Source organism: Antechinus flavipes, chromosome 4 (assembly GCF_016432865.1).
Source record: "Antechinus flavipes isolate AdamAnt ecotype Samford, QLD, Australia chromosome 4, AdamAnt_v2, whole genome shotgun sequence".
NCBI classification, from domain to species: Eukaryota; Metazoa; Chordata; class Mammalia; order Dasyuromorphia; family Dasyuridae; genus Antechinus; species Antechinus flavipes.
In genome coordinates this window covers 457,128,357-457,144,330 of record NC_067401.1, presented here as the reverse complement: position 1 = coordinate 457,144,330, position 15,974 = coordinate 457,128,357, and the positions used below count along the sequence as shown (strand labels likewise).

At 36.2% G+C, this 15,974-nt stretch overlaps 1 protein-coding gene across 8 annotated transcripts in view; it reads left to right on the top strand.

Annotated features, from left to right (window-relative positions):
- Nucleotides 1–15,974, top strand: part of LRRC7 (leucine rich repeat containing 7) — a 519,216-nt gene that overhangs the window by 393,869 nt on the left and 109,373 nt on the right. For all 8 annotated transcript variants that reach the window (XM_051999446.1, XM_051999443.1, XM_051999441.1 and 5 more), the window contains exons 12-13: nucleotides 7,807–7,936; nucleotides 10,149–10,264. In XM_051999446.1, coding sequence (XP_051855406.1) covers nucleotides 7,807–7,936; nucleotides 10,149–10,264 — 246 coding nt within the window. The remainder of the gene's footprint in view (nucleotides 1–7,806; nucleotides 7,937–10,148; nucleotides 10,265–15,974) is intronic.

The following is a 15,974-nucleotide window of genomic DNA, read 5'->3' as shown; positions in this document are numbered from 1 at the left end:
GCACATTATCTTGACAATTTTGAATTTGGGGAGCTAACCTCTTGTTAGATCTAATTAGATTATCATCATTACCTTGGACTTTGACTAATAAAGATTTCATATTAGGAACAAAAAAGATGCTAGTTCTACCATTTTCTCTTTGTTTTTTTCTTGTGTTCCTGTTCCTTAGTACTCTTTTCAATCTACAGTTTCTTTACAGGAATCTTAAACCAATTGCCCATTTTGGGAGAATTGATTTAGTTAAAGTCAGGTAATATAATCCATAAATAGCATGAACAGGTATGTTAACCTGTTAACCATGAAACACAAACCATGAACAGAAAGTTGCTATACTCTACCCTAATGTCACCTTGCTTACTGAATATGGCCTGGAAATATATGATATAAAGATCAGGTGAGGGCAGCAGTGTCAATAAGTATTTTAGATATTATTAAAGCTTAATTTCCATATATATATATATATATTTGTATACATAAATCTATACACTATGTGTATACATACATATGTGTGTATACAGAGAGAGAGTGTGTGTGTGTGTGTGTGTTAGTTTCCTTGCATTTTTTTGTACTTCAATCAATGACATTCAAATCAATGAATAATCTTGTGGACCGCCCCAGGAATTCCAACACTCTGTTGATCGCTGGTCTAAACTATTTCTTTATCATCTCCACATAATTTGCCTTGGGACTTTTTATATTTTATTGAATGTTTATCTTTTTTATTATTGGCTACCTTTCCACATGACACATGTTTTCTTCCCAACTGTATTGTGAACTCTTTGACAGACAATATATATTTCTTCTTGCATCTTCCTCCAGGTGCCTCCCACATGGCAGCTAAGATTTTTCTAGAGTTTTAAGATTTTAAAAGCACTTTGTTCACATCATCTCATTTGATCCTCACAGCAGCCCGAGTTAGGTACTATAGATATTATTGTCCCCGTTTTACAGATGAGGCAACTAAGACTCAGAGAGCTTAAATGACAACTGCAGCCATAAAGTCTGTGAGAATCAGAAAACCAATCCCAGATAGGGCTCTCTTGACCCTAAGCCCAGCATTCTTTTCACAGACCACGTTGCCACTGAGTCAGTGTTCATTCAAATGTTTTGATTATTAATATAGGTGGGTATAAGGTTTGAAATAATGTGGATAGTTTTCTATCCACTTTAAAAGATCACTTCACAAATGGACTTAAGGACAATAACTCCTAGTATTTGAATTTCAGAGATCTGTATCTCCAAATATAATAGCCACCCTGGTAACTGTTATTAAATATTGGAGCCACATTATTTTGTTACCAAATCAACATTGCAGGAAACATCAGACTAAATATGCGGTGCCTTTATTAAATTCATTATATAACAGCAATCTCACAGAAATCATTGGGTTTAAATTATTGAAGAAAGTTTATAACTCAAATGAGATTTGAGCATCATGAATGAATGTGATTTCCCCTGAGGCATATGATAATCCTTAGGATTAATTATTTAAACCTATGGGATACATTATCAAAACAAGTATGGATAATGGTCATACTATATTTTAGATATTTTTCATGGTCCTGAATTTCCTTCTCCTGTCCCCATATTTCAGTTCATGCCTACAGCACAAAAATGGTAAAATGTTATTTTTAACAGCTCCAGTGTTGGAGGTAGAAATGATTTCTAGACACACAAACTCTTAGAGTGGGAAGACGAGTAGTCTAGGCCATCTCCCTAGTCAAAAGTTTCATCCTGATGTGGAGCTTAGCACCCTGGGGCTTACACCAGAAGACTTAAAAGACCATCATTAATCAATGGTAAAGCCTTTGATCATTTATCTGAATCCCTCCCTAGCTGCAGTTCCAACAAAAGAAGAGGTTTAGAATGCCATATTAGGTTCCTTTCATATGACAAAACACCTGGTGCTGATTCTGTTCCAAACTTGCAAGGTGGTGGGTTCATTGCTCATACAAAAACTGACTGTAGTTTTCCAGATTATATGGTAAATGGAGGTTATGACCCAGGAGTCCGGCTGACTCCATTGTCCATCTCTATAAAGATAAAAGGAATGGATTATACTGTGATAATCACAGAGGGGGATGTCTCTCTCTTGGTCATTATTTTGCAAGATTTTTGCCAGAATTCCCCTTAATAGGCTGACCTTACACCTGGAAGAGGATGATCTATCTGAGAGTCAGTGTAGCATCAGAAAGGGCCAAGAAAGGGTTGATTCAGTGTTTACTGCCTGACAACTCCAAGAGAAATACCAGGGACAGAGCAGGGATACATGTGCAATGGTTATAGACTTGACCAAGGCCTTTGATACTGTCATTGGAGGTCAGGGAAAATTATGTCAAAATTTGGCTGCTGAGAGTTCATTAGTATTGTATATCAATTTCACCCTGGCCCACTTGCCCAGGCTCTGGATAATGGATGATGCTCTCATGCTTTCCCAGTCACCAATGGACTGTGAGCTTGCTCCCATGCTTTTTAGAATGATCTTTTCTGCCATGTTGTCAAACGCCTTCAGTGAGGATGAACACAGCACCAAGGTCAGCGACTGCACAAATGGTAAATTCAACTTGAAAAGGTTAATGTGGGGGGAATGTCGGTGCATGCTGTTTTGCTTGCAGATGATCATGCACTCCAAGCAGTCTCTGAAGCTGAGATGCAATAAAGTGTGGATCAGTTCTCTGCTACTTATGCTCATTTTGGCCTGACAACACCAAGTCCAAGGTGTTCCATTATCCATCCACCCTCTGTGGAAGCAGCAGTTCCAGCAAATGGAGAAGTTTTGAATGCTGTGGATAAGTTCACTCACCTTAGCAATATACTTTCCAGGAACGCCCATGTTAATAATGAGGTTGCACACACATTGCCAGAGCTTGCTCAGTGTTTGGGAGGCTCCAAAGGAAAGTGTGGAAGAAGAGAGGTATTAGGCTGACTACCAAACTGAAAGTATATGGAGCCATTCTGCTGTCTTATACCTGAGAAAGCCAAACACTATATTAGCACCAACCCAGGAAACTGAATGGCTTCCATTGTATTTGCCTTGGGAAGATTCTGAAGATCACCTGGTAAGATTAGATACCAAACACTGAGATCCTTTCTCAAACTAAACTTCCAAGCAGAGAGCAAAACTCCATTGGGTTGGCCACCTCATTCAAATGCCAAATGTACATTCACCAAAAGGACTATTTGATGGAGAACTCACACAAAGCAAACACTCACGTGCAGTCAGAAAAAGTGATACAAAGAAACTTTCAAGGTTTAATAATTTTGGAATTAATTGAATGGCATAGGAAACACTGGGATCACCAAGCGGTGACTTCCTTGTCAGAGAAGGTGCTGTGCTCTATCAAAGCAGAATTAAAGTAGCTCCAAAGCAATGTGAGATTCACAAATTCACCACCCCAAATGTTCATAGGGACTATTTGTGCCCAACCTGTGGTAGAGTATTCCAGGGTCATGTTGGTCTGATCAGCCACTGTTAGACTCCCTTGATTCTAGCATAGCAATGTCATTTTTATCCTCTTCAAGAACAAAGGACAAGCAACCAACCAGAAGACCACAGACCCTGCTAGGTTCTCCCCAAAGATGGTTCGGTATCAAGTCAGCACAATTTGGAGAACATAAGATATTGGAAAGAAAAGAGTCTTTTCTTTTCTTCATAGCCCCAAAGTTTAGCACAGGGATACTAAAAAGACAAAAACATGGTTTGTGCCCTCAAGCAAGCCATGTTCTAATGGAGGAGACCATTGTTTACAAGCGGATTATGCTCATAAAAATTTTATAGGCTTGAAAAAGAAATCATATGAGTTTGTTGTTATGTTTCCATTTAGTTACCTTTGATGTTAATAATGTAAAACTACACCTTGTAGGGATAGTTTTTCCCTCCAGTTATTTGACATCTTCTCTTCTTTCAGATGGCTTACATTTGTCTCTCAGGGTTTCCAAAATGGTGTTGCCTCCCGTAGAGCTGCATTCCTTGCTCATTTGGATTTCTCCATCTGTTCTTACTTTATTTTCTTAAACTCCTTTCCTTTTCCTTATTACACCAGAGTAAGGACAAAAATGTTAAAATCCAATTGTAGTTGTTGTCCAGTCATTAATTATTAAAATAGGTCATTATGGAAACACTAAAGGATGTGTTCCATCTGAAGAAGAGAGGAACTTTATTTTATTTCTAAATGTTCATAGAATGAACTCGCTTGGTTGGGTGCTCATCTAGATTTCTTTACACATAGTTTTCTCTACTTCACAGCTTTGCAATGTGATCTTTCTTATAATCTTCTACCACCACCCTCTGTAGGTTTTACATATGAATTTATAGTGTAAACTGGTTTTGCCCTTCATTGCTAGATATTTACATGGCGAAGAATTCAAGTGCTTGCTGTAATGTAAACAGTTTGGAGACTCTTTAGCCTCCTTATTGGGACCATTGCTTTAAAGCAATTAAAATTCTTGAAGGACATGGTAATAGAGTCAGTGACTTTTTGTATATTCATTTCTAATTTTTTCAATGGCTTAATTTCTTGCTAATGGTTCACTTTAGTAGGTAAGGTTGAAATTGTTTTAATTGCATAGAGTTTACATAAGTAAAAAAAAAAGAACAAAATAACTGCTATACAGTACTGAGGTTTGTTTTAGTTGGGTAATTAATAGAAAGAGAAAGCACATAAATAGTATTATCTAGCTTTAGGAAAAGGGTGATAAAAAGACTAACAGACAATTAACTTTTATTGTAGAAATTTATTCAGTTTGTGAGAAAACACATTTTTGAGAAAATGTCTAACTTGTTAAAGATCTTGTATCAATGATTTAAAATTTTATGGAGAAAGAATATATTATTATTACTAATATTAGTATTCTATTAGAGATAACTAAGTTGTAGCTGGTACATAAACCATGCTTATATTCATCCTATAAATCACATTTATAAAATGAAATTCTTGTTTTCATAAAGTGAAAACATAAATAAAATTCAAAAATTTCCTTTTCCCAATGTCTTCAATGTCCTCCCAGCCTTATGCCATCTCTATATTTAAATAACATGGTAAAGTTCAGATATCTGTAACTCCTTCCTGTTCACTCTCTTCTAAGGCACCATCAACTATTATCTCAGACTACATTCTTTTCCCACATTTGAATTTGTTCTTCTCCAATCCTACTGGATTTTTTCCCATTCTCCAGGATCTTTCATTGAGAGTATCTAAGCAATTATATCTTCCAGTTGTTGAGTTATTGTTTTTTTTAATAGACATGTTACCTGTACTTTGTACATGTTTGCATAGACATATGAGACAATGTTTTATGGCTAGCACCTATTTAAAATTTTCTATCTTGGGAATTTCTGAGATTGTCCACTATAAATAGTATTCTCCCCTCATCATAGCTACTGTTTAGGTTGGAAATCAACAGGCAGTTTTCCATCTCCTCCATCCTTTTTGGTTTAAAGACCCAAAAAATATATATTTTATTATCCCTTATTAGGTGTACTTCATCGTTGTTCAGTAGCCTATCATTTAAAATTTTCAAATTCTAATCCAGAAGTCCAAATCCCATTCTCAGCTGCCATATTCTTAACCAAATGTTCTCTTCCTACATCTCCCTTTCCCTTCCAAAACCTTTATCTTCAGCCAACCACAATGATGAAATCACTAGCTTTGCCCTAAATTCTTCCTTTCCTTTTCCAAAACTTTGTGTTCCTTAGCAAGAGTTTCTGGAATTCTTCTGGCAGCCTCATTTATACCCACATTTCTCATCAAAAGTGGATAACTGTTCTCTGACACCATCATGTCCTCAGCATAGGCATTTAGAAAACAATGGGCCTCTTTATAGTTATTAATAAATAGTCAAGTCATTGTTCCTCAGAAGAGAATCACCAACAAGTAGTAGTGATCTGTCTCCCTCTGACCTTTCCTGGTTGGTTTTTCACTTAGTGACTTCCAAGAGCCACATCACAATACTTTGAAAAATCCAACAGCTGCTTCTTCCCTAGAAGGTCTAATTCCATCCCCTTCAGAAAGAACGTGCTTTGTTTCTTGCCTCCAACTGATCCTTCTCCCTTTTACTGCTTCATCACATCCTTCCACCCTCCAACATGATGGAATTCAGCAGCACCCTTCTACATCCAGCTTCCTCATTTTCCCATTGGAATCCTTCTGATTAGGTTTTGTTCTCTTTTCAAGGAATGTTTCTATCTCCCAGATGACCACTGTGAGTATTTACTTTCTCTTTTAAAAGGAGCAGAAGCCTGCACTTTAGAAAAAGATCATGATCCCTCTGTCATAAAGGAAATTCACATTGTATAATCTGCATAGGTGTTTAAAAACGTCCCTTGCTTTCTACACTCAAGAGTAGTGAAGTCCTCAATCTTTGGGGCTCACTAGGAAATCCAAGCCCCACTAGAGAACTGCCAGATTAATTTAAAAAACATTGGTTAAATGCCCTCTGAAGTCAAGGCAGAAGTAGCTAAACACAGAAAGCATAGTCCCTGACTTCAAGGCTCCTATAGTCTGCTGAGCCATATCTGCATCTCAATAAGCAAGGATGATCTAACCTGGGAGAGAGAGAAAAAAACTCTAGAAAAAAGAAAGGAGACTTGAAATGAGCCTCCAAGGTCCAGGTCCATGACAGTCTTGGTCTTGTTTAAGTCCAGAGGCAGGTAAGGAAATGTCACATTCAATGACCTGCTAAAGTCTGGGGTGGCTGGCCAATAGCATGTGGGAAGGTAATTAATATGATTAATAAAAGGTGATTTGAAGGACAGTTTTAGGGGAATTTAAATTTCAGTTCAGCAATTTGCACTTAATTTAAGAAGCAATAGGGATCTAGGGCAGTCTTGAGAGGAATGACAAGATCAGAGCAATAACTGAGGAAGGTTATTATGAAGCCATGTGTGAGAAAGCTTTGCATGAGAGATACCGGGATTAGGGGAGCCACTCCCAAAGGAGTCCAAATGGGAGTTGGCAGGGCCCTGAAGCCAAGTATTTGATTGTATATGTTCAAAGAAAAGGGGAAATGGAAGACTATCCATGATGCCATAATTTGAGGGAGGTCGATAAAAACTAAGGATTCAAAATCTGAAGGTCTGGCCCGAGCAAGGTGCCCTCACTAGATGAGAGAAGTAAAAGGAGAGGCCGTTTAGCTCAGGACATAATGAGTCCTTTATTGACATGTTGAGTTAAAGATGCTGTTTCAGGTGAGTCCTGGTGAAGGAGCCATCCAGATGAAGAAGTACCATTGACGTTGGGCTAGACAGAGCTGAGGTTCTGCCAGGCCCTTGGAGCTGGCCATTCAATGGCTAGTAGATCAGAAAGCCTGAACAAAGTTTATTCTGCCCCAGAGGCATCAGACACATACCCACAACAGATCAAAATGTAGTTCCTCTCCAATTTGAATGTCAGTGTGTTAATTTTTTAAAAAACACACAAAAAACAATTTGGGTTTTCTAAGCTAATATGGGTCCTACAAATTTCCGTATGTACGGTTTGGTGGCCTCCAGCTCCATTTGAGTTTGATGCCCCAAATTTGGGTAAGAATTTAAACACATCCACATTTGAGAAATTCATCTGAAAGGTGTAACCAGTATCTGCCCAGAAGTAAGATTATACCTTGTGACAAGTCAAAGGAGAAGGAAGCTTTTCTTTATAAACTAAATTAATCTATTTCAATTGGTCAAGGTAAGTTAGATAACTTTTTGTGAGACTACTAGCTAATAAATCTTAATTTGTTTTGAAGTTTGAAGGAATGTGACTTTATAGGATCTTATTTTCATCACCAAAAATTTTGAAATGCTTTAAACTGTGTTTGAAATTTCAGTTTATCTTTATTAGAAGAATTTGACTGCAGCTGTAATGAATTGGAGAGCTTACCTTCCACTATTGGCTACCTGCATAGTCTTCGAACATTAGCTGTTGATGAGAATTTTCTCCCAGAACTACCTAGAGAAGTAAGAAATTAACTTCTATTCATTAATAATTAATATATTTATTATTTTGGTTAAATATAAACTCTTTAGTGTAGATTCATAAGGTGTGTGATAGTAGAAATAAGTTAAAATTTATGTGATTCTATTTGTTGCAGGAGACAAGGGACATGCAAAAATGTGTATAATTATAATACATATTTGGATTTTATAAAAATTAAAATTTATTAAGCATATTTTTATATTTACTGATGATATTGCTCACTTAAAATATCCCACTAGGATAATTATGTATGTATTTTCTATATATATATATATATATATATATATATATGTAATTTCTAGATAAAACTAAGTTATACCAGCGCATATAAAACAAAATTCAATTATTCAAAAAATAATAATAAAATGTATATTCAGAAGGTCAAAAGAGCTTCTCCCAAATTCATTAAAATATTACTGAATTGGAAATCAAATTGATAATAAAACTATTTTCATTGAATACATACTTATATTTTTATAATAAGATTCAAAATTAATTTGTGTTTTATTTTTGTGGGAAAAAATCAAGAAATTCCTTTTGTGAGTATTGTAACTACTTCAAATGAAATTTTTATATTTTGTGTGTTTCCTATTTTTTAGAACTATGATTTAGTAAAATTTAGTAAAAAAAAAAAAAGAAGAAAGAAAGAAAGAAACATCAAATTTAGTAATACTAATGCTTCACATTCTCCTAAAAATTTCCTAATATACATAGAAATAATTTTTCCAGTTAAGAAGTTTTTTTAGAAAATATGCTTCCCATATCATAATAGAAAATTGAGTTTCAGTGAACATTTAAATTCAATCTCTTTCAGCACTTCCTTAACAAAGAACAATAATTAAAACATGTTTGTTATTTTCAGAGCATAGAGTATTAGATTATAATGGCTCATTTGTAGGCAAAAATACAATTAATTTTTCAAGGCAAATCTATCTATCTGCCCCTTATATAGTGAAATGAGTTTATGGCAATGCTAAATTTAGCAGCTAATGGCAATATTAAATAAGAAGATCTGATTTGAAATAAATATTTTATTAAAGCTGAGATTTTGCATTAGATTTAAAAACTCAAAGGATCCCGAGTCCAATTCTCGACTCCACAATTTGTCAGCTGTGTGGCTTTGAGTAAGTTTCTCATATAAAATAGAATACTTGTGTCAATATATTTGTTTCAAGAAAAGTATTCTGCAAAATCCTAAAACACCATGCAAGTATGAGATGGCAGGATGATGTGGTGGTGGTGGTGGTAGTGGTGATGATGATGATAGTGGGAATAATTATTATGGCAATGACAATTATGATGAACTTTATATATGAATAATCAGGAAAGTGTCACAAATCTTAAGGAAAGTGCTCTTACACAAAAAGGACATTAGACATATTTGAAGAGTTTCTTTGGTTTGGTTTTTCATTTTTATTTTTGTCTTTTGCTTTTTATTTGTATCCCCAAAGCCTTGTGCATAGTAAGCATTTAACAGATGCTTGATGATGATTAACTTGAAAAGAGGTCTCCTTATGTAACATGAAAAAAGCCTTTGAAATTAATAGGGATGAAAATAATTTTCTTATAGAAATATATTTAACCTATTCTTGTCAAATATTCATATAAATGTGAATAAGCAAGGATCTGTGATTGCATCAAGATGGGGAATCCCATATGTAGGAATGGCCTCCAAAGGCACAGTTCCAAGCCATTTATTCCTTGATAGATCAGGTAGCTGGGTGCCTCAGTGCATAGAGTACTAGATCTAGAGCCAGGAAGATTTCAGTTCAAATGTGGTCTCAGACACTTAGTAGCTGTGTGATACCAGAACGTATAACTTAACCTCTGTTTGCCTTAATCCACTGGAGAAGGAAATGGCAAACCATCTTTGCCAAGAAAGCCCCATGAATAATATTGTTGTGTTATGGTTTGGGGGTTCACAAAGAATCTGGCATGACAAAAACAACAAGAACCAATTTTAGGAAATGGCTTGAACACAGAGAAATGAAGGGGCTTGTCTGAGACTCATCAGCTACTAAGCATCAGAAATGAGCTAGAAATCCAGTCTTCTCGACTCCATGGCCAATATACCCTCTCCACTAGACTGTACTTCTTCCATTCAGGTGAAAATCATAATTCCTCTTGCAAATCAAAACCATTCATGTGAAAATTATGACAACTTCTTTACTTCTTTTACTTTCTTATCCACAGATTGGGAGTTGTAAAAATGTTACAGTCATGTCCCTGCGCTCCAATAAGCTGGAATTTCTTCCTGAAGAGATTGGCCAGATGCAGAAATTAAGAGTTTTAAATTTAAGTGATAACAGGTATTTCTACAATATTGTTCATCCATATAAATCTATCTTTACTAAAGAAAATGATGTTTGATTTCTTTCCATAGCTTTGGATCAATCCTTTGCTTTTTCATGCTATGAATGAAGGCTTTAGCAAATCATTTCACCACCAGTTGTAGTTAGTAAAGAAAATCTTAAAGAGATACAGACAAGTTACACCAGTTTAACTTTATTAAAATTCTGTTTGAATATAGAAATGTCTCCATGTAAATAACCTTAGTCAAAAGCTTCCCACAATTTAGGAAGAGTGAAAATTCTCTCTGTTTCACTATTATAATGAAGTCCACGTGGCTTAACAATAAATAGAAAGCCTATGTGTGTCTGTAACTCTGTCTCTAGCAAATTACTTGGCAGTGTAAATATTAGGATTCCCATTAGAGTGGTAATGATATCATTAAAACGTCTAATTGCCAGTTCATGGTACTCAGCAATTATTCAGTACAGGTAATAAGAAAAATAGAAGTGCCAAGAAAAACACCCACAAAATTCAATGGCAAAACATCATCTTAATTATGTCACAAATTTTTGTTCTTCTGAGTCTCCAGACCAACCAAAGCTTCCTAGAAAATATTTCCATATCAATTAATATCTAGAATATGCAAGAGGAGTCTTCAAAAATATGAAACTATCTTTCACCAGAAAATGTCAACTGTATTCTTTTTTAAGTTTTAAGTTAAGGTGATTGCTTAAAAACTTCAAATCAACTTGAAAAATAATGGAAGCATTATAATAAGACACACTATAAACTGTCGTTAATATTAAGTTCACAGTGTGAAAGATGGCAACCAAGAAAGTCAAATTAACCCACATTTATTAAGTATTTACTTTGGGCCAGGCCCTATACTCAGTCCAGGAAATACAAATGCAAGCAAAAAGAAAGATCTCTCTGTGTTTAAGGAACATTCTAATTAGAAAAATCAGCACATGAAAGAAACTTAAGGGGGAAGGAAAATGAAGTAGAGATGGTCCTTGCTTGGGCTCACAATGGAGTAAGAAGAACAGAAAGTCAGGAGGAGCTTACTCAGGAATGAAGAAGGGAATGGACAAGGTCTGAGCTCTTCCTTAAGCAGAGAGACCAAGTGCCAGACTCAAAGTCAGGGGACCTGGATTCCAATCCTGGCCTGCCACTGACCACCTCTGTGATTTGGGACAATTCACATTATCCATTTGGAAACCAGTTTTCTCTTTGTAAAATGATGAACTTGGGTTTGATGACCTCTAAGAGAATTATCTCATTGAGAATCTAAATTAGAATTATCTAATGTAATAAGCTAAGCAGAATGTATCTTGTATAACTGGCAAAATCCATATTATTTAACCAAACTTAGATTGGATGATATACAAGCTTTACAGAAAATCCTTATGTAATTTTAAAACTTTAAATATTTTATTAATTTAATTTATAATTGTGATAAAATAATCTATAATAACCACCAGAAGGTAATGAGTTATAGATTTTTAATCAACTATGGAATTCAATTCTAGTAACCATGAGCAACAATACTCATGAACTAACTCATTCATTTTTTCAGAAAAAATTTATTCTCCATGTACTGGACATGAGGGCCAGCAATGACAGCATGATAGCTACAAAATAAATAAGCTGGAAATAAATCACTTAATAGGAGCAAGACAAGATCTAAACAAATAACTTATAAAATGTGATGTGTCCAGATAAAATTAAAACTCAAAGATAGGTTCAAGTATGTCACCCCTCTTCTCAATTAACTCCACTGGCTCCTCATCACCACCAGGACCAAATATAATTCAAAGGGCATTCAAAACCCTTCATAACCTATTCCATTCCATCTCTGACCTTTCCAGGCTCCTTCCATCTTCCTCTCTTCCACTTATTCTTTGATCCCATGGAGCTTACCTCCTTGCTTTTCCCCAGCCAGAACACTCCACCTCCCAACTTTAGACATTTTCTCTGTTTTTTCATCACACATGGAAAGCTTTTCCTGTTCATCTCTCCCTCCCACTTCTCTGTCTTCCTTTTAAGTCCCAGCTAAAATCAACCTTCCTATAAAAATCCTTTCCTGAGCTTTCATTATTGTAAAGCCTTCCCCTTTTTTATCACTTCCTATTTAGTATATCGCTAATTCAGACATTTGTTTGCATATTGTGTCCTCCTTTAGATTGTAAACTCCTCAATGACAAATTTAAATTGGCAAAAGAAAATCAATAGACATTAAAAGGACAAGAAGTCTGTTTTACCTGGGCCTTGGGCTACATGAAAAGTAGTTATTTAAAATAAGGCTGGAAAATTGGGATGTGGACAAGTTGTAAAGAACCTTGAAAGTCAGATTGATTCATTTTATTCAAGAGAAACTGGGGATCCATAGAAGATATTTAGGGAGAGAAATTATATCATTGGAGACACACATTAGGAAGATTAATTTGGCAGAAAGATATAGGGTGGGTTGGAGATGGAGAAAACAGAAGAAGGGGACCAGTTTAGAAATTGTTATGATCACATTGTCTAGTTATAATGAGAGCATGAGTGAGGTGGGGTGAGTGTAAATGAGAGGACAGATGGAAAAACGATTTCAGAGAGAAAATTAATAACAGTTGGCAACTGATTAGACATGAAGAATGAAGGAAATGAAAAATTAAATGTTCCAAAATTTGGATCCAAGGTGACTGGGACCACTGACATAAATAGGGAAGTTAGGAGGAGCAGCATATTTTAGAGGAAAGATGATGGAAAGTCTGGGAGACATTGGATTTGAGGCTGTATCTAGGTGGTAAAAGCAGGCTATTGCCACGTGTCAGAAAGAAGCAGACTAGGACAAAGTACCTGCATTTGGGGGCAGGGGACTTGGCTTGAATCCCTAGTTCTACTACATATGACAAGCAGGACCTTGGACAGATCAATTATTCTCTCTATGCCCTTGGTTTCCTTATCAGCAAAATGAGGAGTTTGGATTCATTGATCTCTAAGGTCTCTTATAGTTCCAAAGCTATGGAGCTGTGGGAAGAAAGGGGAGTGACCAGAATACGCCATGAAAAGGGAGGAATAGTAGCTCCTGGGAGAAAATTTATAGAAATGGACAACACATAGAGAAAAAAAAATGGAGACCAAAAAAAAGGCACAGGTAGGAGGATAAAATGTTTATATTATCACAGAGGCGGAAGAAGAGACAAAGATGCCAATCTGTCAGTCTTCTTTCTTCTTTCATTTTAAGCTACATGACTCATCTCCTTCACCTAGATGGTAGATGCTGAATAAATCAGAGACTTAAATATCTCCGAGTTGGAAGGAACTTCAGAGCTGTTGTGATGTAACCCATAACTCAAAAGGAATCCAATCTCCAATGTTCCCATGAAGCCATCAGTCCAGCCTTTTCTTGAAATCCTTGAATTGGGGAATCCATTACCTCTCAAAGAAGCTCACTTCTCATTTTTAGAGCTCTAATTGTTAAGAGGTTGTTCTTGTTGCTGCTGTCATCATTTTCATGATATAATGTCCAAATTTGTCTCATTGAAATTTCTCCTAATTGCTCCTGATTCTGACATCCAGGACCAACCAAATATTCCCTTTTGCACATAATAACTGTTCATATACTTGAACAAAACAGCTATAATATTGCCCCTATAGCATCTCTTTTATATCATAATAGCTTAAAAAGTTATTAGGTAAACCAGCCCACTGTATTTCAGGCTTTGACTTCCCAATTCCTTCAACTAATCTTTCTAGGAGGTAGACTCAAGGCCCTTCATTATCATCATCCCACTTGGCCTCCTCTAGATGCTCTCCAGAGAATCAGCATCCCTAACCTGTGGCACTCAGAACTGAACAAAACACTGGAGATGTGACCTGACTAGGGAAGATTGCAGAACTAGTATCACTTCTTTGTTCCTGGAAGCTATGTCTTTCTTAATTCAATCCCCAGATGTATATATAATATTATATATAATGTCTATTTATTTATTTATGTATTGTTTTATTACATATTTATATATTTTTTACTTTTTTTTGCTACCTGGTAAATCATGCCAAGCTTGCGTTCCACTGTTGTTTCTAGCAGAATAATGCCCTCCCCACCCCCACCCCATGCACCTTCTTGGTCACATCCAGAGGGGTGCATTGAGTTCTAAGTACCTCATTTTAGGAAAGATACTTTGAAGTTTGAGAGCAGACCGAGGAAGGCAGTCTGGATGACAAAAGGGAAATATGCCATATGAAGAAGAGTGAGACTCTTTTGTTGAGCCTGAAGAAGAAACAAAGCAAAGTAGAAATCTGAAGGTTTAGCATGTAGAAGGAATGTTAAATTTGCTTTATTTGGCTGAAGAAGTTTAGAACAGCAATGAAGAGAGAGAGAGAGTGTGTGTGTGTGTGTGTGTGTGTGTATGTGTGTGTGTGAAAGAGAGAGAGAGAGAGAGAGAGAGAGAGAGAGAGAGAGAGAGAGAGAGAGAATATATGAATCCCAAGGTGGAGCAGTGTAGTTAGGTAACATGAATTTGTACCTGACCCAATGAACATCATTCAGGAAATAGAAATGGGGGAGAGTAGATGATGAGGATTAGGGTTAGGACTGACAAAGTAGGTTCAACATTATATCAAAGGGACCTAGTAGCCTATGTTGGGACATGGTTAAAATGCCAAATTTGGTGGGGAGAGATGTGAAGACTGAGTTAGCACCCTGGATACCTTAGAATCAGCCAGAGTCAGGATAAGCAAAAGTCCTTGGTCTTTATTCTTGATCTTTAGGGATAGAAGTGAATTGGATGGATGCAGGATCTCCACAGCCTCTTCTCTTCATCTCCTGGCCAGAAGTGACCCTGGATAGTCTTACTCCACCCCCTAGTCCCTCCTACAATTCTCTCTATACACCAATTATCGAGCTAGCACAGAATAGTGCGAAGGGCCATTTTCCAAACATATGCGTATAGAGTATTATCCAATTGGTAATTAGTCTTAAATGCTCAGTTGTCCAACCTCAGTGCATCAACTCAAGAGTTTCAGCCCTTTACAGAGACCCCTAAAAAGAGACCAAGAATTCAATGAATGACTCAATAAGAATGTATTGGAGCCAAAACATTTTTTCTGCCATAATCTCAGAACCTAATGTCCTCCACAATTTATTCAGCAAATGCTTATTTTTGCATAAAAGGCACAATGTCCCCAAACCACAACAGAAACTAAAGGAACACCCAAGTGTCATAAAATCACCCAAAAGAAATCAAAGTCCAGATTTGGAATGAGAGTCCAAGCTTGTGGAAAGCCACCTCTTTAAGTCAAAGAAAGAGCTTATGTCGAATGTACTGTTAACACTTGGGTGGATGATGTGACTCATTAGAGACTTCCAAACAGCTTGTTACTTTTATTTAAAGGTAACTATGAATTACATGAATTTCTAACATTAAGTCATTGATGCTTTTCCATGTGGGTGTTTTCTCCTTCTTGACAAACATTAATTAATTCAAAAAAGTGAAAGTGAAGATCTTGCTAAGCTCAAATTGAATGTAATATGAAATCCCTCCTGGTCTCACTGGAATCCCTACTCTCCTGAAGAGAAAGACAAGGAAATGAGCAGACATATATTTTTGGGGAGTCGAGGAGTGCCAGGGGACTTTAATCTATTTAATCATATAGGCTATTTCCAAATTTGAAAGATTAGTCTTTAGAAAAGGGTTGATGACTTTAATTTAGTGCAGTGTATACAAGAACCTCCGTCTT